Below are 23,253 nucleotides of genomic sequence, written 5' to 3' on the forward strand. Positions count from 1 at the left end.
GAAACCCAGGCGGGGAGGTCGTGAAGCCACATCTACGCAGCGACCCCCCGTTTGCAGTGACTGCTCAAAGGCCTCGGGTCGAATTTAAGAGGTTCTACCTCTATAGGCTCATCGGAAGAGTGTTCTCATCGGCCGCCGGGGAGTGCTTAGGTTCCAGTGTATCGTGGTTCGACTCTGCCCCGTCTTCCGCCGTTACCGTCGTAGATTCTGACCCCACAACTGTCGATTCCCTGCCATCGCATTCCTCCTAGTGCTGTGCGAGATTGGGCACCTGAGATTTCCAGCCTTCCATCGTATCCTGCAGCGGGAATATAATTATGTCCGGACCGTAGTCGTAGGTTGGTACGACCGAACCCATGGGGAATAGTACGATTGCCCGGGTTTGGCGGATATACGCGGCAAAGGGCGCGAAGTACGGGTGGAATCGCCCGCACAAGTCGGTGACGGCAGCCTTGAAATTGGGATAACATAACTTCGACCAGGGCCGTTGCGTGTCTCGAGTTTCCGGGACGAATACACATACCGTCTCGGCGCTAGGCCGGCCTCGCTCTTCGGCGCCGGGGCTAACGGCTGTTTTAGCTAACTGGGACACCGCGCTTCGCATAGAGAGAGACGTTTCCAGGATGGTGTCCAGCCACTCTACCGGAACCTTCGATGTGTCGGTTGCGTGAGCTGTATCTTTGTCGACTTCATCCAGACAACCAAAGCATCCCGAGTCTCTCGAAGGTGCGGGATTGCCGCCGGAAGCCCATGCCCGGATGGTCTCTTTTTCTCTGCAGCCTTCCAACTCGAGACCCTTGCGACCGGCGGGCGAATTCTCCACGGTCGTGACGGACTGGTCGGCCATCTGCTCGTCAGCCCCTCCTCCGACCTGTTCTAAACATAGGGTCAGCATTAAATAAACAGAGCACCCCAGTGCCGTGCCCCCTAGTGAGTACGATGGGCCTCGCATCCGAACACGCCTATACAAGGAGTGAGAATACGAAACGAGCAAGTGGCTCTTACCAGGCGTGTTTACGCTAAATGTGGCATGAAACCCATCGAATATTCCCATATCGAACTGCCTGTCCGGCGATCGGTCTTTGACTGGGATGCCCGTGTTCTTACCGGCGTCTACAGCCATGTCTTCCAGCCTAGGTAGTTTAGGGATGGAACCGTCGTCGTCGGGCAGCTCGAATATCTGGCCGAAGCTATTGCATCGTCTGCGGCCGAGGCCATTGCCACCGGCCCGTGAAGAGCGGCAACACTGCACAGTAGCGTAACGTCGCGATCTGCTCGGGGACAGCCGAGCGTCCACGGACGAGCGAATGCCTCTGAGCGACGACGACACGTAGCCGATCTTCTTACTAATTTCCCATAGCCGCGAGTCCTGGTCCTCGCTTTCTCGACAGCGGGGACGGTTGGCGGAAAAGCGGTTCTTCACCGACGACGAGATGCTGCTGATGCTCTTCCGCAGCCGAGACTGCGGCAGCTCGCCGGTTTCCAGGTGAGCGGCTCCGGATTCGCGCGCCGCCAGATGCGGCAACCTGCGGCTGAGACTTTGAGCGAGCCGCTGGCGCAGGGTGCCCTGATCGTTGGCCGTGAAGTTGCACAGAAGCCCAACATGTCGGGACGCCGTCGGGTCGACCCAAGGCTTCAGCGACGCCGGCCCCGGGGGCAACTTAGAGCGCCTGTCCGCTCTCGCTCGGAAGTTGAGCATCCTTGCGAAGTGCGACCCGTAGCCGGAAGGCGAGGGACACGGACGAGCCGGGTGAAGCTACTAGGCGCCGCCGAATAGGATGTTTCTGGGCGTCCGAAAGGGTAATAGCGACGAATACCAGCCTACGGATATAGACGGGGACCAAACGACGGGAGGAGGGATGAAAGCGAGCAAGCTCTGTGGGCGTTGTTATGCTTGGGTACGCAATCCGCCAGCAGGACACTTCTATTACTGACTGGGACATAGGTAGAGATTTGGACCAACTCGATAGTCGATACTTCCATACTTACTCGCCGAGTTCTACGATAGCGGCGACCGCCTTCATTCGGGACGCAGTCGGGCCTGCCTACTAGCCGCGCCCTCATTATATATACGATGCCTCCACGTAAGTAGCGATGACGGCCGCGTCTAGGAGGAGGTAGGTAGGTAAGTAGGTAGGGTTGGTATTTAGTAGTGACTTCCGCTCATAAGAGTGTTCTTCTACCTAGGGGGTATTCTTTTGGGCCTGTTTCTCAAGGAACCCATATATATAAATACAGCTGATTCTTATATTAATCTAGATATATAAACGTGCGTGCGTATGCTGGTGGTCCACGCTAGATACGCGTGCGCATCGCCGTAGAAGTCGGATAGATGGAGAGCTACCGGCGCTTAGCTGCCTCACGGCCTTGTTCGTCTCGACTTCTCTCACTCCCTTGTGCGGAATCCTTGTAGCCACGATCGTTCTTCTCGGGGTACCAGTCCTCCTCCTCCTTCTTTTCGTATTGGTCTTCGTCTTGCTTGTCGAAGCCCTGGCGGAATTTGGGATACTCTTCTCTCATATTTTCGAAGTGGTTGACGACGACCCTGGTTAGGCTATTCCGCCTCCGACCGATCGTCTTGTTCGCCATACGCGCAGGTATCATGTTGTCTGTTACGAGCCGGTCGCAAACGGAAATCATCTGCCGAGCGAGAGCGATCACGTCCATTTTCAAGGCCGACCCGGTCCGTTGATCCTCGCATCTTCTGGCCAATAACATGTAGTGCTTCCAGACGGCGTCGATAGCTTTGTAGAGCTGCTTGCCGTATGCCTTCAAGGCAGCCTCGCGGTCGCCTTTGGCGTCCAGGAAGAAATGGCGTTTATTGGCTTGCGCCACGATGAGATAGGTCCTAAGGGTTGGCGCATCGGCATCTCGAAGCCTCTCAACCATTATGTTCAGCACCTCGGTGGCGTGACCGAAAGCTAGCCGATTGAGATTGTTCCTCATACAAGTGTTCATGGGCAGCCGGAACGTTCTCAGCCCTACGAATTCGGCGGGCATGGCCCGTAGCCATGATATCACCCCGGCGCTATCACACCCGCGATGGAGGGCTTTAAATAGCTGACGCCAGTTATCGGCATCGGGTACGACCTTGTGATGATGGATGAAATGCCCCCAGTAATGCTTGGTTCTGGAAGTTCTGCGGCTCCTCTCGAGTGCTTCCAGGATAAGAGAAAGCGAGTTGTTGCCCGGCTGTGCGTAGGGGATATTATGTAAGTTGGTCGACTTCGAGCCCCCGGGGATGTCGGCTACCGGCATCGCAGCCCTGCCTACGGAAGGGATCATCATCGTTTGCTCTAGCAGCGACTCGACGGTGAGGGCCTCAAAATAGTCACCCAGCAACAGAATCCTTCCCATCTCGCAGACTAGCGGTTCGTCGACGAGAATATTGCCTGCTCTCCACTCTAGGATGACAGTCTCCCAAATCCTTTTGGCCGTCTTGATCACCTGTTCGACGTCTTGTTCGATCGGGATGGCAGCAAACTCCGGCCCAGCGCGCTCGGGGAGTTTGCGGGAGGCTCGGCGCCGCAAGGCATGTAAGAGGATATTATACGTCCAGCAGTTAGCCGCTCTGGCGGTTTCGTTTGCGGTCTCGGAGATGCGAAAGAGCGTCTCGAGATCGCCAGCATTGGAGCAAACTTGCAGGACAGCGTTCATGTGGATGGTGTTGGGTTCTATGTAGTTGCTACCGAGCATGTTGAAGTATATTTTGGAGGCTTCGGACACGGCTAGCTCGGTGTGGCTGGAGGCGGCGAGGCCTCTGAAGATGATGGTGTACGTCTGAGCGTTGGGCATCTGGTTGCGCTTCTTCATCTACGGGGTGGTGAGCGAGGCAAGGGGCGCGAGCGAGCAGGGAGAGGGCTAGCGGACCTCATTAAACAGCTTCAGCGAGGCGTGCACCCGGTCTTGCCGGATGTGGTAGTCGATGAGGTGATTCCAGCTCACGACCACCTTGGACCTTAAGCTGGCCTGCCGCGTAAACTTGGCAGCCTCGTCGAATTTACCCGCTTCAAGCGTCCGCTTGACATGGTTGGCGATCAGAAGCGGGTCTGGATCCTCGTAGATGTCGGGTTTCGTGGGTCTCCAAGGGCGTGATACCTTGCGCTGCTTGGCCTCCTCGTGCGGCTCGCTAGCGGAGGCGGCGACCGGGGCGGCGACGACAGAGGCGTACCGTCGCTGGGGGCTTGGCGTAGCCGCGGCGCCGGCAGGCAACGGTATCGGAGTGGGGTGGGTATTCTCGTGGGCAGGGCGCAGGCTGCGGTTGGTGACGGTAGCGAATGCTCTTCTTAGACACGCTCTGCGAACGAACATGACGACTCGACTTGGCGGGACAGTTCGGCGAGGGGGGGAATGTCGGTAGAGCTGGCTGCGATCGCGTACGTCTGCGGTATCATAGCTGTCATGCTTGTGCTCGGCTCGTTACGGATGCGTATGCTAACATGTCGAATGGCAAATGAAGGGCGAGGTGAGTTGCGCTTCTGGGTGAAGCCGTTGATTTTTTATTTTTTTCCTCTGTAGCTCCAAAAGCTGTCGCATGCGCAGAACCCCACCATCGGCGGTCGGGACTTGCGTGCACTTGATGCCAGCTGCCATGTACGTCATGCCCCTCCCTCCAATGGGACGGCCCAGCGTCTTATCTAACGTCAGGTACCTACTACGTACCTAATGTGTGGGCCCCCGACCCGTGCCCCTGTTTGTGGGGAGTCCTCCGTGTCGGGTACCTTAGAAATACAGGCGTATCCGCCTCTAACATCGCTGACAAGAGGTACCTCAGCGGTACTGACAGGATAACTTGCAACGGGATGAAGCTGATTGGGTGTTGACAGGCATTCGCGAAAACGCGCCCGTCCTCGGTGCCACTGTAAAGTGTCGCGTCGCGTCTGGCGGGAAGAGGGAAAGTAGAGTGGAAAGGACCCTCCTCTTCCCTTTCCACCCCCAATCCAGCATAACCTGATGCCTTTTTTCTCCCACGCTGGCCAATTGCTTGACCTCCTCCTCCCCAACAACAACAATCCTTATCCATCCGTCTCCCTACTCCCCAGCTTCCGTATTCTACCACTTTTTGAGCATGCTCTCTTCTTCCTCGTGAATTCGGCCTAGAGAACGCTCCCGTCTCCCCCAGTCAACATGTCCAAGGCCGCTAGCAAGCGGAACAAATACGCCGAGCTGCGAGCTCTACGCATCTCGGGCAAGAAGGCGTACGACTCGTACGAGGTTGAGGAGAAGCAGGACCTCTACGACGAAGTCGACGAGAACCAGTACAAGAAGCTCGTCCGCGACCGCCTGAACCAGGACGACTTTGTCGTCGACGACAATGGCGAAGGCTACGCCGACGACGGCCGAGAGGAATGGGACCGGGTGCAGGCCTACGATTCAGATTCCGAGGTCGACGTCCCGCTCCAAGGGAGCCGCCACAAGTCAGGTACCGTGCTGTCGCTCTCACTCGGCCGTCTGCATTTCGTTGGACCCGCGCTTACACCCTGCTGCTAGATAAGAAGAAGCGTGACGAGAAGAAGGCGAAGCGGGACGCGGACGACCGGAACATCGGCGAATATTTCATGAAGGGCCAAGCCGCCGCTCAGCCGAAGCCAAAGGTTTTCCACATCCCGCTGTCGGGCCGCACCCTTTCCTGCCGGCTAACGTTGCTAGGTCGTGAAAACCGAGGATGACGATAAGTTCTTGGCCGACCTTCTCGGCGAAGTCGATGCGAACATTCCCGCCCCGGTCTCGCGAGCCCCTAAGCGCCATAGATCCCCGGAACGGCGTCGACCTCCCGTCCTGTCGCCTGTCCGCGGGAGTCGAGCGCCGGCTACCAAGAAGGCCAGGCTCAGCGAGGACCCACTACCGCCAACACCTCAAGCGCAAGATGCCCCCGCTGCTGATGACGATTTTCTCCCAGATATAGATGACGATGATTTCCTAGCGTCGACTGCCGATATCCCTATGAGTGATGCTGCCCCCGTTCCCTCGTCCCCTACGGCAGCCGTCCTCTCACGCAAGGCTCAAGTTAAGACCGAGCCTGCGGATGACGAGGTCGAGGAGATGATGGAGGTGTCTCATTCCGGCGCGATCAACGTCGCGAGTGTCAATCTGTCCGCGTCTCGACCCGTCAAGAAACTTCCTAAACCCGCCCCGTATCCCACCCCTGCTAGTTCGTCGCCGTCAAAAGCTCCCGAGGCCGCCATCGACCCCTCGTCTTGGAATAAGCTTACCAACAAGCTGAATGTCGTCGATAGCTCGCCGAACGAGACTCGAAGTATCGCCAAGATCGACTATAGATGTGCCATCGAGGAAGACGGCAGCCTCAACATGTTCTGGACCGACTATACCGAAGTCGACGGCTCGCTCTGCTTGTTCGGCAAAGTCCTCAACAAGAGGACTGGGGCATACGTCAGTTGCTTCATCAAGGTCGACAACATCTTGAGGAAGCTGTACTTTCTGCCCCGGACCTACCGTCAGAAGAATGGACAGGATACCAGCGACGAGGTCGAAATGATGGAGGTCTATTCCGAGGTTGACGAAATCATGACCAAGCTGAAAGTTGATATGCACAAGATCAAGCCGTGCACTCGGAAATATGCTTTCGAGCTACCTGGAATTCCCAAGGAGGGCCAGTACTTGAAGCTGTTATATCCCTACAAGAGTTAGTCTATCCCACCTCAGGTGCGCGCGACTGTAATACTTATCCTGTATAGACCAACAGATCCCCTCCGAGACGACAGGCGAGACCTTCTCCCACGTTTTCGGCACAAACACGGCGCTTTTCGAGCAGTTCGTGCTTTGGAAAAACATCATGGGCCCTTGTTGGCTGAAGATTAGAGATGCCGACTTCACGACGCTGAAAAACATCTCACACGCGAAGCTCGAAGTCCTTGTCGACAATCCCGACACGGTATCTACGTTGAGCGATTGCGATAATTTGGATGCGCCTCCCCTCACGCTCATGAGTATGGCGATGCGGACGACATTCAACGTTAAAGACAACAAGCAGGAGATACTCGCGATCAGCGCCCGTATCTACGAGAATGTCCAACTCAGCGATACCACCCCGGCGGAGAAACTACCTTCGAAGATGTTCACGCTAATCAGACCGGTTGGGTCTGCTTTTCCCCTTGGCTTCGAAACGCTAGCGAAGGGGAGGGCGAAGGCGTTCATAAAATTGGTGAAGCAAGAGTCCGAGATATTGTCTTTTTTCCTGGCGCAGGTTGACCTCATCGACCCCGACGTGATCGTTGGCCACCAACTTGAGGGTGTCGACTACAGCATCTTGGTGAGCCGGCTACGTGAGAAGAAGACACCCCAATGGTCACGACTGGGGCGACTGCGCAGGACACAATGGCCGTCATCCATAAGCAAAGCGGGTGGCAACGTGTTCGCGGAACGCCAAATCATGGCTGGCCGCCTGTTATGCGACCTGGCCAACGAGGCTGGAAAGTCTGTCATGTATAAGTGCCCGTCGTGGAGCTTGACGGAGATGTGCAGCATCTATCTCGGCGGGGATACTCGAAGGCAAGAATTTGATAACGACACCGCTCTCAAGACCTGGGCGACGGAGAAATCGGGCTTGATGGGCTATGTCACCCATATGGAGGCCGACACGTATTTCATCGCCGCGCTGGCCTTGGGCACGCAAATGTTGCCTCTGACAAAGGTCCTGACAAATTTGGCGGGCAACTCGTGGGCTCGCACACTGACCGGTACGCGAGCGGAGCGAAATGAGTACATTCTGCTCCACGAATTCCACCGCAATAAATATATCTGCCCGGACAAGCAAGTCTTCAAGGGACGAGTAAAGATCGAGGAAGATAACGACGCCGAAGAAGCTGCCGATGGCAAGAAGAAGGATAAGTATAAGGGAGGCTTGGTCTTCGAACCGGAGAGGGGCCTATATGATAAGTTTGTGCTAGTCATGGACTTCAACTCGCTGTATCCTTCCATCATCCAAGAGTTCAACATCTGCTTCACGACAGTTGAGCGTAGCTCATTGGTAGGTCACCCTGGTGCGTCTTCTCACTCAAGTTACACTTGGCTAATGCTCGGCGTAGTCGGAGGATGACGAAACAGTCCCGGAAGTTCCTACGGGACAGGAGCAAGGTATATTACCGAGGCTCATCGCAACTCTTGTCGGTCGGCGGCGGCAGGTCAAGTCGCTCATGAAGGATAAGAACGCCACCCCTGAGCAACTTGCCACCTGGGATATCAAGCAGTTGGCCTTAAAGCTGACAGCCAACTCCATGTATGGTTGTCTTGGGTATACTCGATCCCGCTTCTACGCTAGGCCTCTTGCCGTCCTCACGACCTACAAAGGTCGCGAGATCCTGCGTAGCACCAAAGAGCTCGCCGAGTCGAAATCCCTCCAGGTTATTTACGGCGATACCGATTCGGTCATGATCAATGCCAATGTAGACACGGTCGCGGACGCTCTCAAGGTCGGCGCGGAGTTCAAGAAGGCCGTCAACGCGAAATATCGCCTACTCGAAATCGACATTGACAACATCTTCCGACGTATCTTGCTCCAGGCCAAGAAAAAGTACGCTGCCATCAACATGGTAGAGGTGCCTGGTGGCAAGTTCATCGAGAAGATGGAAGTCAAGGGCCTCGACATGAGGCGTAGAGAGTTTTGCAAATTATCAAAGGATATTTCAGAGCGCGTCCTCAACGAAATTCTGTCTGGCGATGACACGGAAGTCTCTGTTCAACGAATACACGAGTACTTGCGCGAGATAGCGGGGAAGATGCGGGGGCACAACATTCCCACCCATAAGTATATCATCTACACGCAGCTGGGCAAGGCGCCGAAGGATTACCCGAACGCAGACTCGATGCCGCAGGTCCAGGTCGCGTTGCGGGAGATCGCGCGCGGCAAGAATATCCGCCGCGGGGATGTCATTTCTTACATCGTGACCGGGGACAGCAAGACTACCTCGGAGCCGGTCGCCAAACGCTCGTTCACACCGCAAGACGTGACGAAACCGGACTCGGGTCTCCAAGTGGATGTCGAGTGGTATATGGGCAAGCAGATTTTCCCACCCGTCGAGCGTCTCTGTGCCAACATCACCGGAACCTCCACCTTGCAACTCGCGGAGCAGCTCGGCCTCGACATACGCCGCTATGCGAATAACCCTACCCATAGCCAGTCAGGATCCAACGGACCCGATTTCCATCCGCTAGAATCTCAGATTCCCGACGACGTCCGCTTCCGCGACTGCACACGCCTCTCGTTGCGCTGCCGCAAGTGCAAGGCCTCGGCCCCCTTCGAGGGCCTCGTCTCGCCGGCGGAACCGAACCGCGTGACGCCGCACGGGGTAGCCTGCCCGTCGTGCGCGGCGGTGATCCCGAACATCAGCATCGTGGCGCAGGTCGAGCGCGCGATCCGGACGGAGACGTCGCGGTACTACGAGGGGTGGCTGGTATGCGACGACACGTCGTGCGGGGCGCGAACGCGGCAGATGTCGGTGTACGGGTCGCGGTGCCTCGGGCCGAAGGGGCTCGGGACCGGGTGCACGGGGCGGATGCGGTACGAGCGCGGGGAGCGCGCCGCGTACACCCAGCTGGCGTACTTCGCGTCGCTGTGGGACGTGAAAAAGGCGAAGGAGCGGGCGACGTCGGGCGCGGCGGGGCTCGGCGGCCAAGGCAACGGCGGCAGCCTCACCGACGGCGAGCGCCAGAGCGTGCTCGCGCTCGCGGAGCACAACCACACCCGCTTCGGCACCGTTATGCGCGTCGTCGAGAGCCACCTCGAAAAGTGCGGCTACGGCTGGGTCGCGATGGACGCGCTCTTCGGCAAGGTCGGCCTCGCCGCCGTCTAAACTGCTTGCTGGCCGAGCCCCCTCCCTCTCTCACCCCGATCGACCCCTGTCGACGGCTGCGGTTTTCGCTCGTCTTAATTAACCCTACCCACTAGTAGCGAGCGAGTTGTCCGTGCTGGCGGACCGCGAAGGAGTGGAGAAAGAAAAAGAAGAATCAGGCCCCGAGAAGGAACGAGAGCTAGGTACCCAAATTCAGTTGGACGATCATGGCGGTCGGCGTTCTACGGTTGCGTCTGCCTCTTCTTTTCCTGTCTGTTTTCGTTTGCGTACGCCTCGCAGAGAAGCTCGAGGGCTGTCGGGTGGGATTCCCGGGCGGGATCGGATGCGCTTTCGTAGGTAGTAGCGCACGCGGTCGACACGTGTATATATGTACGTACCTACGTATGTGTGAGCTCAGGCTTGCTTGTAATGAAAAAGGGAACATCGAATCACGTAGAGAGATGCCCTCAGCTGCCCGGCTACCGAGACACGCGAGCCCCCTCCGTCGAGCGCAAAACGGCCCGGCTCCGTCCTCGCCCTCTATCTAGCTAGCTTCGTTGAGGCTCGTGTTGGTCGACCTTGACCGGGGGGCGAGAGGGCTACGCGGGCGGACACACTGTGCACTGTACACTGCACGGTAGGGACGTGACGCTAATTTGCTGTGCTAAGAGTGAGTGCGTGGTGACATATGTACGCGGTGATACGGGACGGCCTGCCAGTGATCTTCCCGTCATGCCGACGTCTACACGAGAACCTTGACGCGGTTACGTTATTACATACTACAACAACGTGCCCCCGACACGTTTCACCATCCCACCTACGCGGCAAGGCGGGTATGGTCAAGACTTTCATGACTACGGGCGATATTCACGAAAAGGAGACACACAAGAGCCCGCAGGCCAAGGAACTTGTCCAATAAGTTGATTTTCATGGCTGCCACTGGCTTCCTCTCTGTCTAAAAATTAATATAGGGTTCGTTCGCGTGGCAGTGGTCGTGACTTTCCCTCCCTATCATATACGACATCCCTCGTTTTCGCCCTCGTTCCTCCACAACCCCGTGTCCCGTCACATTCAACCCTGGGGGAAAACGGAGGACGACCAAGACCAGATAGCCAGAGAGCAAAGATTCGTCGTAACCCATACTCCGGATTTCCGACATCAAAACCGCTAGCGAGGAAAACGTAGCCAGTGGCCAGCCATGACCAAAAGTCCAAATGCAATCAAGAATACCCCAACACTGGTTGGTGGTAGTGGCCTGTTGGGTGTGTCAGCAGCCTTACGCTTCCTTCTATCACCCCAGTCCACACAAAGTGCGCGCGACTCGACCCTCAAATCCGGGCCGGCAAGTGGCTGTGTTCGTATCGTAAGGCCCTGCCCATCCATCCGTTTTATCTACCCAGCCTCTCACGCTTTCACATCCGCACCGATGCCGCCGCCTGGCTCCACCCGCCAGAGCCGGGCCGGCCAACAACGGCGTAGTACTAAGACGTAGCACCTATTAGGAAATGACCGCCCTCGCAGGCCAAGCCATATACGGGCTTATGCCATCAGAGGTTGAGGGTGGGGGGGGAATGTACCGAAACACAATCTCAGAAAGGTGAAGACATTTCGGGGGAAATGTTGTCTTTATGGTGACAGGTCATGGGAGGGTGGTAGCTCTATCCGGCGCGAGGTATCATAACGATGAAAGGGAAACCTGAAACTTTTTAAGACACATTTTGTGAGCCCCCTCCCGTAAATGCAACGCAGCGAGCCCGGTCCTGGTCTATGCACAACGATACCGACCGCAAATGCAAGGCGTTTCTATGATCATGGAAAGCGGATAGTCTAGCTGCTCTCCCTTCCTGATGCAGCAGCTGCGGTGTCTGGGACAACCTTGGATAGCGCGGGCGACGCCGCCGTAGAGGGCGGGGATGCCGCGTTCTCCGAGTCCATGTTGGCGAGTAGACTAGGCCAGTTAGCATACCGCTTCTTCGCGAGAGAAGGGGAATATCCGCTGGAGAGGCTCACCCGAAAGAATTGGTACTGCTCTGCGTCTCCCTCACGGGGGGTGTTCCAGTTCTGGAAGCAGCTCCGGAATCCTCAGTACCTCTGCTCAACGAACCGCCCGGGCCAAGACGGCGGCCGCTGTTACTACGCGAGTTGAGCATCGACATTGGGCCGAGAGTGATGTTCGAGGTCGAAGTGCGGTTTGCGCCGCCCTTGAGACGACGAAGGTCGTCCATGCCGACTTGGTTCTGGGCCTGCTGCGCGTACCCTGAAAAGTTGCGTGCGTCACCGCGGCCCATCTGGGGCCGGCCGCCGAGTCCGCCGCCGCCGCCCCTCTGAGTGCTTCGTGCCGCGTCGGCAGCTTTCTGCGCTGCCTGGGCCTCGGCCTCGGCCCGCACTTCCTCCAGGGTTTTGGGACCCTTATTGGCTTCCTTCGAAACCCAATTGGCCCTCCTCAAGTCGATCACGTCCATGAGCATGAACTTTAGACGACTAGGCAGTTCCGGCAGGTCAACCATGCTCTGGATTCTGCTGAAGTAGGCGTTCATCATGGCCTTGCCTTTCTCCGCTTTATCCAAGTTGGCGCCGATAGTTCGGAGTAGCTTACAGAGGGACTCGACTTCGGCCTCGTCAGGGATACCCGAGTAGTCCACCAATTTCTTCACGCATTCGTGCATAATACGCTCGGTAAGCATGCCCAATTTATACAGCTCGCCGATGAACTGCACTAGACCGAGGCCGCGCCGTTTCGCAGCGGCTACGATGTAATATTCGTCTGACAACATCGCGGCCTCCTGCGCCTTCTTGTCATCGCCCTCTTTGGGTAGCGGGAGGTCGACCTTCCAGCCGCGTTCGAATTCCTCTTGGCATCGGTTGAGGAGGTACTTCCGGAACAATGCGCCTCCGCTGACGACCTGGCCATTCCGGTCTTTGATATTCTCATCTCGGATTTCGGGGCTCATCATCTCCAGCATCCTGGTGCAAAATTTGGCATACATCGAGGCCCAGTGCGACTCGTCGGTGGCTTTCTCGAAGGTGAGCTGGATAACCTGGCGAAGAGTCCTGCCATCTGTCTCGTCCTTCGACTGGGCGGCAATCTGAAGGATCTGATCCGAAATTTTATCGAAGTTTTCGGGCGTCATCTTGTTCAACGCCGCCTTGACTTTACGCTGAACCATCGACGGGTCGAGAAGACCACCCGAGGGAGGAGGACCACTGTTCTGAGATGATTTCCCGATACTGGTCGGCTTCCAACCGGACGACGAAGTGCTCAGGGCTTCGATCTTCATGCCTTGGGTCAGCGGCATCGTCTTAGCTGCCTGTGCCTCCACCTTGGCACCGAATGTGCTTTGCTTGCTGAGGTTGCGACGGCTTCCTTGGCGCGGCGAGTGAGGCATGCTCATGTTAGAACTAGAAGGCGTGCGGGACATCTGGGAAGTGCCTGGGAAAACACCACCTGGCCGTGGGAAGTTCGCCATGGGATTTACCGAAGGGCGCGACATCGACTTTTCATGGCCCGCATCAGCCCGGGAAGTAGTCCCCGACGGTAGGGGTCTGCCGGGAGTGACGCCGAAGCTACCGAAGTTGTTGAGGCCGGTGGTTGTCCTAGTCTGTCGCCCGAGTGCACCAGAAGGCGGTCGCGCAGGGGCAGACCGCGCACCATCGCTTTCGCCGATAAGCGTCTTGACCTGCTGGTGGAAGTCAAGCGATGGTTGTTCGGTGAAGACCTTTTGGAACTGAAGTAGGAACGCTGAGTCGTACTTGAACGAAGTCCCTTTTCTGGCGACCGCCGCATTCAGGGCTGGGTTGGGAGACAATATCCCCGGTGGGTAAAGGTCTGACCTGATAGAGCTGGAGCCCAGAAGTCTGGCCGTCTTGAGAGACTGGAGTGCAGCACTCGGCTGGGGAGGTTCGACTGAATTCGTCTTGAGGGGTGCTAGATTTAGAGCAGCTGGCGGCCTGGCGCGCCCGCCTGAGCTTGGCTTAGCTTGGCTAGCAGCAGCCGCGGCAGCGGCAGCAGCAGCAGCGGATTTATCGTTCAGGGACAGGCTAGCTAATTTTGTAGTCGCAGTCTCAGTGGCAGACGGAGGAGTATCCGTTTTCTCAAGCTTCTTCTCAGGTCCCGTCTTGAGAAGCTGATGAACGGACTGGCTAGCTTGAGCGGCCCGGCGCTCCCTCTCCTCTTCCAATCGCTCCATCTCGGCCTCAGCCTCGCGAAGCTTCCTGTCGTTCTCACTGGCATTTGCTGCTCGCGCCTCGTCCTCGGCCTTTTTCTTAGCTGCCTTTTCGGCCTCGACTCGTGCGCGGTGCTCTTCCTCCTCTTTTTCGCGTCTGGCATCTTCCTCCTCCATCTCGCGAATCATGCGTTCATACTCTTCTTGCTCGTCCGCCTTGGCGGCTTCTTCTTTCTTGGCAGCGTTGGCAGCTTCTTCTTCCTTCTTGGCGGCTTCTTCCTTCTTGGCGGCAGCTTCCGCCGCTTCCCTTTCTGCCTTTTCCCTTTCTGCCTTTTCCTTTTCTGCCTTTTCTTTATCCTCTGCTTCCTGGCGGGCCCTGGCTTCCTCGGCAGCTTTAGCTTCTTCCTGTGCTTTCTGTTCAGCTTGCAGCCTTTCCTCCTCTGCGGCCTTCTCGGCCGCCGCCTTAGCTGCCTCTTCGTCCTTGGTCTTATCTCCGCTTACAGCTAGCTTCGCCTTCTCCTTGAATTCGTTTCGAACCTCCTCTGCGGTCTTCGATGTGCTTACACTTTCGGTTCTCGAATGCGTAGGCGTAGACACTTTTGGAGTCGATGTCTTGGGAGGGGGGGTAGGGGTGCTTGCGATAACCGGATGTGTTCTAGACGGTTGACTGCTCGGTGCAGGAGATGGTGGTGCTTTCAGATGACGTAGGTCCAAGGGTTCTCCCTGTGGATTCGTAATCGTGATAGCCGCATTTTTAGAAGCGCGAATGAACTGCGGAGAGGCGGCGATAGGAGGCTTCACCTGCGCGGGCAGAGGCTGTGGCGTGCCCTGGGCAATCACGGGTGTTTGTCCTTGGCTGGTGCTTGATGCTGGTCGATGATCTGTCGACAGCTGAGAAGAGTTTCGGGACATCGGCTGCCCGCCTGGCACGTGGTATGGACCCGCTGTGTAGGGCTGTTGGAACGAAGGCACGGGGGATTGGCCTTGTCCGTGCATTGAGTACATCGGAAACCCCGAAACAGGCATGGGCACCCGCATGCTAGGATCATAATGCCCATAATAACCCTGTTGTTCGGCATTAGTTAGCAACCAGTCATAAGTGCCATTCTCTAGTGAAAGATGTTGGCGTCCACTATCCAAGAGGGCATCGAGGGCGAACAAGGGGTGTCGAAGAGGGATTATAGCGAGTTCTGTAGGGCGTTGTCCTGTTGGACTACGGGGCACGTCGCCGCAGGCTACCAATGAACACTCGCCGACCCCAGCGTCTACATCTCTGATCGGTGTCGTCGTCGTGTCCATTGGTGGAAGAGCTGGTCTGCCAATTCGGATTGGGAACTTATCGACCTTCCTACGGCGCCCTCTTCTCGTGCCGGACATAAAGGCAGGATCCTTGTGGTTAAGGGGATTAGGGGAGGATAGACTTCTTACCTGAGGAACTTGTCCCGGCATGGCCGGGGGAGGATAATAATAGCCTGGCATGTTAGACGGAGCCATGTTAGGAGGCTGCGGCATGGCCGGGGGAAGCGCCGGGCTTCGGTTGTGTGGTGGAGGGGTCCCAAAAGGCTGCTGGCGATTGTTTCCGAAATTGGGAGGCATGCCTCCCCGGCCGGGGTTTTGGGGCCCTCGACCGTAGTTATTAGGCGGGTATCCCATCGGTTGATTGTAGGAATTGTTATTGAAACCTCGGCCGCCGCGGGCAGAGGGATAATTGCCTCGACCTAGCTGGGGCGGGCCGGCTTGGTTGCTCATGTCGCTAACATTCGAGCCCCGTCTCATGTGAGGCGAATGTTGCGACCCCAGAGAGCCGTGATCCTGGTTGGCAGAGGTCGTTCGCATGTGGGAACGCTGTATCGTGGAATTAGTACCACGGGTCCACGACGCAGCCAGGTCTGGGCGGAGCGGATAATGGGTACTCACATCGCTGTCACCACCGAAACTGCCGAAAGTCATACCCTGCTGGGCAGCCCCGGAAGGAGGTCGGCCGCCACTAGCAGAAGGCAGGGGGATGGGAGAGGGCGAGTTTTGAGGCGATGTCACCCGCGGATTGCTGTCGGGAATAGGGATAGGAGCAGATCCCGGTTGAGGGGAGCTGTGGGACACAGCAGGCGAATCTTGAAACCCAAATTTTATATTGGCCTTTCCTCCGGCAGGGCCACCGTTCGTAGAATAGCTGTTGGGACCATTCGCGCTCATGGTCACGGAGCTCTTTCGGTTGTGGTCCGCAAGACCGTTGACGCTGGATGTGCCGTGGGCCACGGGGGGGACGGTGGGTACTGCAGGCATGATGTTGGGTCGGCCGTTCACGTGCGATACGGAGGACGACTTAGCATGGTGCGACGTAGACGCAGACGACCCGGTCGCAACAACAGGCGGGTTCGAGCCGGTCGCAACCACTGGCGTCGACGGCTTCTTTACTGCGCTGGCAGCGGAAGCGTAAGACGGTGCCGAGGCGGCTGCGGTGTTGTTCGACGCCGGGTTTTGGTTCTGGTGCGTCGCAGGAGAAGTCATAAGTGACAATCTGTTCCGAGGCGGATAGGGCGGGAATATATGTATATGTGCTCGACGATGACGATAACGTACTTCTTCTCGGTTTCCGTATGCTATCCACCAGCGGAAGCCTTTCTCTGGCGCCTAGTGGTCGGAAGAAAAGAATACAGAAGCGGATGCTGAAGAAGGGTCGAATGTCAAATCCGAGGTCGGGACAACGAGGGCAGGCAGGTCAAGCCGTGCGGTCGAATCCAGAAGTGAATGACAATCTCAGTTGACGAGATGGAAGATGCTCGATTAAATTAGGTATACGCGAGGTCGTTGCTCGTTGTGTTTTGCTTTATCCCTTCGCACCGACAGGAACAGAAACGCAAGCGTCGATGGCGAGGCCAGGCCGTCCGTGCAAGTGATGGAAAGAGAATGGCAAATGGGGGTATCTGTCAAACTAGGGCGGGAGAAAAGAGCGTAGTCGCAAACCGGGGAAGAAGGGTAGGGATGTCCTTGAGGATTCGAGGCGGGGGCGACGATGGGTCGCGGAGACTCTGGAGAGAAGAGATGGGGATTGACGCCCGTCCTAGTCACAACACAGGTTGCGCGCGGATTGTCGGTCGATGCTATCTCGCTGGTCTCGGTCGGAGAGCGAGACAGGGAAGCGGAGAGGGATTAATTGAGTGGAGAGTGTATTATTCCCTGTCAAGAAAGACAGAGAGCACACAGGGATGGGTTTTTCCGTCCTCGATGCAGATGTGCCAAAGAGGGGGAGAGAAGACGACCGTCAGAAGGGAGTTGAAATCTCTCTGAGGTCGCGGGTTGATGATCGATGATCAAAAAAGGTGGCGGAGGGAGAGGAAAAAAAAAATTATGAAATTTTTAGGACGGAGAAATAAGGCTTGGGGTCACGATTGGGTTGGGCCACGACCGAGTGGCCGTCTCGCAACAATCCGGCTTGTTTCTGCCTTTCGCACGCACAACATATCATATACATAAGGTTAGGTAGGTATACGGATATACAGGAGGTACCTACCTACCTCTACATTCAATTAGGAGGTACCTAACCTACCCACCCACACCAGCCCGCCTTCACGCACCGATATATTCACATTCTGGGCTGCGGGCGCACAACTGGCCGCCGTGTGTCTCCCTCGAAGTTGATGATAGATTGAGCCACGCCCAAAGTCACGCATGGAACACAGTCAGTGCCTGTACCTACGTGTAAATTCCATTTCAGTCGATGTACCCGAACACCTGGTACGATGAGGAGGGGCAAGTATGAGTACATCCTACGTCAGGCACCTGAGGCATGTTAGGCATGGTATTGGGTACCTACCTAGGTACATGTCTACCTAGGCAGGTACCTTGACGATGGGAATGTACAATCCTACCTACGGACCCGCGTTTAGGACTTTAGGTGGGTGCGCCTTAACTCCCCTGCTGACATACCTCCTACCTACCTCTCCTAGGTACCTACCTACCTAACGTTAGGGAGGTACCTCCAGGTCTTGTGGGCGCCTGATACACCTAGTGGTAAGTTACCACTGGTAGCTAACCTGGCGTGGCCAGTAGTGCACCACGCCGGGGTCTCCCTCGATGTATCATGCAGATTCCCGCAACCTACATCCAGTGGCAGTAAGGCAGGTAGGTACATCGACTTCCTAGGTCTGATGCCCTAAGGCAGGTGGGAGGCCAGACGTCGAACCTATCTGCACTAGAGGCGAGGAGCCTGGCCTAGAAGGCCTCTCCCCGCAGGTTCCAGTGAAGTGCGGTCCTCTTATTTAAAATTCGCCCGTGGCCGCTTATGCGGTTTTCTCGTCTCTCAGTATACGTAAGTGCCTACGGTAGGTACCCAGGTACCTGACCCAGCCTGTAGTCTTCCATAGGTGGGAGGTAGGTACCTGGAGGTACGTATTACTCATATCCAAAACACCGCGAAGTATATAGGTACGTCCCCCCTGCCTTAGGTACCTGATCCTCTAAATACCTAGGTAGGTACCTCCTAGATAACTACCTAAGGTACCTAACCAAATGTATACACACAAGGCGCCGATTTGCCCCATCCCATGAAGATTTTATTAAGTGGGCTCCTGCCGCGCGCCCGGGTTGTCCCATCCTAGATCCCCAAATCGTCTTCTGGGCATATGTTATAGCCTCCGTCCAATCGTAGGCAGGCCGGGTACCTCCCCTCTTGGCGAATCGAAGGTCTATTCTCCTATGGCGATTTCATAATAAGAGCTAGAGTGCATCCGTTATACTAATCAAATGGAATGTCCATGATGCTACGATGATTTAGCGAGCAAATTCGGCGTATATTCATCCATCGTGATGATAGGCACCTAATGTAGCTACCCGCGTTGCAGACGGCATTGAAAATCGCCACCTATGTACCCTCTCTCGCCTTACGCTGCTGCTAAGTGCCAGCCTTTCGGTGTACCTGGCATATCTTAGGTACCTAATAGGTGATTGCACTCTAAGATACGCGCTACTATTTGCACGAAACAGAAATACCTTCTTTCGGTATAACAGCCCAAGTGTACGGCCTCTTCTTCTGCTTTGGAATCGACCTCCCCGTCGACTTGCAGGCGGTTATCGGAAGAAGTACCCAACATACGCGTGCAGGTACCTAACCTAACCCTCCTGGTAGGTACGTACATACATTGCCCTCCCTCCCCCCCCACCTTCTAGAATACTACCTGCTTGAACCCGTCTACATCATCACGCTTCGCCTTGCCTCCTAATTCCGAGTAAAGCCCAGGGCCCTAAGCGTGCTGCCATGTAGGAATCGCACCACAATGGTTTTGTATGACCACTTAATTCACCGCCAAGGTCTCCATCATCGCCTCTAGGACGTGCCGGAACACGTTCTAGGATCCCCGAAGATAGATAAGTGTCTCTAGGCAGGATATGATGTAGGCAGGTAGGTGGGCAGATAGGTAGGAGGTAGGTAGGTAGTAAGCCACTCCCACTTGAGATTTATCCCATCCCAGAACGCAGACACTGCCGTCCGGGCCAGGCCGCAAAAATAGCACGGAATTTTGATTGCACATGTAGGTATTGTTGCGTTGCTGCAGAATGTGCCCAACTAGGTGGCTTGAGCAGCATACTACTCGTGGGGACAGAGAAGCCAATCTCTCTTCGTAGGTAGGTACAGCAACAACACTCTACACTCTCCTCTCTCATTACATCCATCTTCTCTTTGCATACCTAATCGAGCCACATACATATATAGATACACTACGGAGTAATATGTTCCTACTCCCTCGCCAACTTTCACCAGCCAACACGCCCAATAGCAGAGGTGGTAATCGCACGGGTCGGCCCATGGATCACCTACATTCGCACTCGCATGCATACCTTGGTCCGCGTGTGTATATCGAACCAGAGTGGTGCCCGTGGGAGCTAGTCGCCTTCGCCACACACAACTGACCTGACATCTCGTGTGGTAGGCGCAAGAAGGAGTCGCTCTCCTCGTTGGTGGTCGGGTGCCGGCCGACCCTATCTCCGCTAGTTGTTTCTCCAAGGGGGGGGGCTTGTTCTGCGGCCCTTCTCTCGCTCGACGCGACGTACGGAACTCGTCGAACCTAGGCCCGTGGTAAAATGAGGCATCGCTCTACCTTCCGTCTGTTCTCATTTCCGTCTCCCGTTTCTTTCGCTACTTAAATGAGCCCATTTAACCGCAAGGCTGGGAGTGGGATCGAGAAGAAACCCGCCTGAGATAGATATCTGATAGGTATATGGCACCTACCTACCTTAGGTACCTAGGTACCTGCCTACCTCCGGGAGGGAATAGAAGTTCGGGTTGGGTGCCTTGGGTGCTTCTTAGGAGGCGTGTTGGTGAGCGAGGTATTATACCTCTTCCTCCTGCGTGTCCGGATGTTACGCACAATACCTTTATTTACATAGGTATATACCAGTGCATTATCGCATAAACGTAGGTAGGTAGATATTTGATCGAGGCCAGCGTCTTGCATGCCTGACCCACGTTAGGTACCTACGCTTGATCCTATCTCTCCTTGCCCCTGTACCACCCGTACGTAAGGTACCCTGCTTAAAGAGGGTAAAGGCGCACATATATATAGGTATCACATATATATAGGTATGAGGAGAAGGGGGGAGACGGAAAGGGTAACTAGAAAAGAAAAAGAAGAAGAAGAAGAGGTCGTTAGCGGCTCACTTCCGGGCCAAGTGACTTGCTAGCGTAGGGCCTTTTCATCTCCAGCCGCCGCATGTAGTTATCCACACAGCAACAGGATCCTGCATACACATCCACCTATCGATCTCGCTGCTTGCTCCTGTCCGCTGGACGGCTTCGTATCATATGCGCACGCGTCCATGGTCGTCGAGGCCTACGCCCCCTTATCGGCTCGGGCATTGACTCATCGCTGAGCGTTTTCCCGGCTTCGATAGCGTAAATACGAGATCAGGTAAGCCACCTATCTGGTGGTGGTCTCTGCGGGGTTCGTTGGTCTCAACTCCCCCCCCTCCCCCCCTCCTCGTGTCTCCTCCCCTACGACATATTCCCTCCGCGGTTTAGGAGAACGTCTGTTCCGAGGAACCGTCATTATTCGCAACCCCCACACGCCATGCCAAAGGTGCCTGCGCGGATAAGAGTTACCGATCCGCTGGGAATGAAAAACGAGCTCCTGTAAGAAGAAAAAAATTAAAAAGTTTCATACTATAAATGCGTACCTGCAGTTAGGTTGACCTAGATGAAAAGGTAAAGGTGGTACCTGGGCACTTAGCATTTCGAATAGCGACCACCGCTTACCACCCGATCCCTGACCGCGACATTCTACGCCTAGTGATAGGTAGCGGGAGAAAATGGGCATGTATTCTTGATTGAAAATGGAAGAGAGATAAATGGACGTACCTATACGGACATGATCGACGGAGTACAGAGCCGCTCGGAGATCACGAGGTTGACAGCTGCATGGTTCTGCCTTTAGGTACCCAACCGGATGTCGTGTGGGCAGGTCTATGACGGTGTGTCCCATTACCTGCCTTCGTGTAGGTACCTCGTAACGTAGCCGTTAGTGATGAGTGTGAGCAGAGTATACAGGTGAAGGGGGTCTCCATCTCCACTTGCCCATCTCAGGTCCCTCCTAACCTCTGCATGTCTGGCTGCGTATGTTACACAAAAGCACCCTCCAATAGCCATCATCCATTAGTACACATAACGTCGAGAGGTTCCCTAGTAGTTCTCTAATATACGCATACTTGCCTAACCGGCACCTGAGTTATATGCATACAAGTAATAATAGGTAGGGTATATCACTTGCCTTCTAATAATCAAGTGGAAATGCACTCCACGCGCTCGCTGGCACCACCATGTACGTAGGTACCTACATACCTAGCCCCTCCCGCACAAAAATTCAAATGAAGTAAAACAGTGAGGAATGGGGGGGGGGGATTATACGAAATAGGCAGTTATCTAGTAGCGCCACCGAACACCAGAGCGGTAGAACTTTGGGCGCCCACCTGAGACTTCCTAGGGACTCCGTACCTAAGCCGGCTAGGAGTCGCACATCCATCCTCCGGGCGTCTATGAATATCTATCTACCCACACATGCATACACACGCTACGTGAGGTCCTCCCTAAAGCACCTACGTGCGATGACGGAGACAATATGCCAGCAACCAGCTCGGCGCTCGCCACCGCACCACGGAGGCATAGGCGAGCTCTGTCTGTCTATCCGCCTCCTCCGGGAACCCTGCCGAGGCCGGAAGTCGAGCAGACGCACGTAGCCCACGCCAGGTCGCTGCGGCACTTCGCAGGAGAAGGGGGCCGCGGATCTACCTCCTCATCTCGCTGAAGTTCGCTGGGCGTGGCGCGCCGAAGGTCGCACTGACGCAGCGCGACGTCAGATCTGGCCCGTCATGCGGTCAGTGAGCAACGGGCGCCAGAACCCGGGCGTGCACTGCGGGCGAAATGCATAACCCCCCCTTTCCCCCCCCCCCCTCCCGGGCTCACCTAGAGTGAACCTGACTGGTGAACACACACACATCATCCATCGCCCGTGGCCTCCCGTTCCCTCTCCTCCCCTCCACTCCCCTCCACCCCCCTTTTCCCCAGCTTCTATTCCCAACCCTGCCACCCCTCCCCTCGCACCACAGTCATGAAGCTGGGAACGGCCGCAAAAAAAAAAAAAGAAGGGAAACGAGACAGTTGCACGAGCGAGCGGCCTCGTACGCATGTACCGCCACGCAACGCTCCCCCCCCCCTCCCTGCCGGGGCCAATCATCCGCAATCCGGGCCGCTGCAAATGATTTGCGGCCGTCACGTCACCTCGCGTCACCTGGCGCGCGCCCTCCCCACCGGCGCCTTTCGCAAGCCCGCACGGACGCCGCAGAATCACCAGCGGCTTGTGGGAATATCGAGATTCTGCCTCTCGCTCCCGACATGCAGACGTGCGCGCGAGACCCGGCAACGGATGGACAGTGCCGCTGCCAATCATCTCCAGGTACCTACAGATGCGCAAAGAGGCAGGCGGGAAATACCGTGTCCCCCCCTACGCAGCCCGCCCAGCGTGGACTGCCTTTGGCTCCTTACCGGGGAATCTCGCCCCCTCTCTCTGTCTGTCTCAGTAGTCAGCATTATCGTCATCACCATCACCGTCAACATCGCCATCGCAAAATCGGTTGCGGCTCGCGCCTTTTGCTCTCATTCTCTTCATCTTCTCGTCCTTTTCAGTTCTCCTCAACGTGTATATGTAAAATATCTCTACCGTATCTCGTGCCCACCCCCCTACGCGTGATAGACGATATGTATAATTACCGATAGCCTCTCTCCATTTTGTGTGTGTGTGTGTGTGTGTGTGTGC

General features: G+C 56.1%; 4 protein-coding genes across 4 annotated transcripts; 1 reads left to right on the forward strand and 3 right to left on the reverse strand.

Annotated features, from left to right (window-relative positions):
• Positions 1-247: 247 nt before the first annotated feature.
• GGS23DRAFT_591949 (uncharacterized protein) lies at positions 248-1,699 on the reverse strand (the record flags this gene model as incomplete). Its single annotated transcript, XM_051517805.1, has 2 exons — positions 248-876; positions 1,006-1,699. The coding sequence occupies 2 exons, from the start codon at positions 1,697-1,699 to the stop codon at positions 248-250; spliced, it is 1,323 nt and encodes a 440-aa protein (XP_051376864.1).
• Positions 1,700-2,196: 497 nt separating this feature from the next.
• GGS23DRAFT_14841 (uncharacterized protein) lies at positions 2,197-4,482 on the reverse strand. The gene is made up of 2 exons (XM_051511337.1): positions 3,871-4,482; positions 2,197-3,813 (listed from the first exon to the last, which is right to left on the reverse strand). Exons 1-2 carry the CDS (start codon positions 4,309-4,311, stop codon positions 2,341-2,343), a joined length of 1,914 nt encoding a protein of 637 aa, XP_051376865.1. The 5' UTR covers positions 4,312-4,482; the 3' UTR covers positions 2,197-2,340.
• A 38-nt stretch (positions 4,483-4,520) lies between these two features.
• On the forward strand, positions 4,521-10,242 carry GGS23DRAFT_544302 (uncharacterized protein). The gene is made up of 5 exons (XM_051514898.1): positions 4,521-5,422; positions 5,491-5,594; positions 5,650-6,643; positions 6,696-7,987; positions 8,046-10,242. Exons 1-5 carry the CDS (start codon positions 5,128-5,130, stop codon positions 9,807-9,809), a joined length of 4,449 nt encoding a protein of 1,482 aa, XP_051376866.1. The 5' UTR covers positions 4,521-5,127; the 3' UTR covers positions 9,810-10,242.
• A 1,373-nt stretch (positions 10,243-11,615) lies between these two features.
• On the reverse strand, positions 11,616-18,351 carry GGS23DRAFT_602056 (uncharacterized protein; the record flags this gene model as incomplete). The annotated part of the gene is made up of 3 exons (XM_051519271.1): positions 11,616-11,736; positions 11,799-16,435; positions 18,331-18,351. 3 exons carry the CDS (start codon positions 18,349-18,351, stop codon positions 11,616-11,618), a joined length of 4,779 nt encoding a protein of 1,592 aa, XP_051376867.1.
• Between the last annotated feature and the right edge of the window lie 4,902 nt (positions 18,352-23,253).

This window comes from Durotheca rogersii (genome assembly GCF_024521655.1).
Source record: "Durotheca rogersii strain YMJ 92031201 chromosome Unknown GGS23scaffold_1, whole genome shotgun sequence".
NCBI lineage: Eukaryota > Fungi > Ascomycota > Sordariomycetes > Xylariales > Xylariaceae > Durotheca > Durotheca rogersii.

Bases quoted from the DNA above. Each gene is read 5' to 3' on its own strand.
- GGS23DRAFT_14841 (XM_051511337.1), bottom strand. From the start codon at position 4,311: ATGTTCGTTCGCAGAGCGTGTCTAAGAAGAGCATTCGCTACCGTCACC. The intron at 3,814-3,870 runs GTCCGCTAGCCC...ACCACCCCGTAG, and splicing joins CGCTGAAGCTGTTTAATGAG to ATGAAGAAGCGCAACCAGAT.
- GGS23DRAFT_544302 (XM_051514898.1), top strand. From the start codon at position 5,128: ATGTCCAAGGCCGCTAGCAAGCGGAACAAATACGCCGAGCTGCGAGCT. The intron at 5,423-5,490 runs GTACCGTGCTGT...CCCTGCTGCTAG, and splicing joins AGGGAGCCGCCACAAGTCAG to ATAAGAAGAAGCGTGACGAG. The intron at 5,595-5,649 runs GTTTTCCACATC...TAACGTTGCTAG, and splicing joins CCGCTCAGCCGAAGCCAAAG to GTCGTGAAAACCGAGGATGA.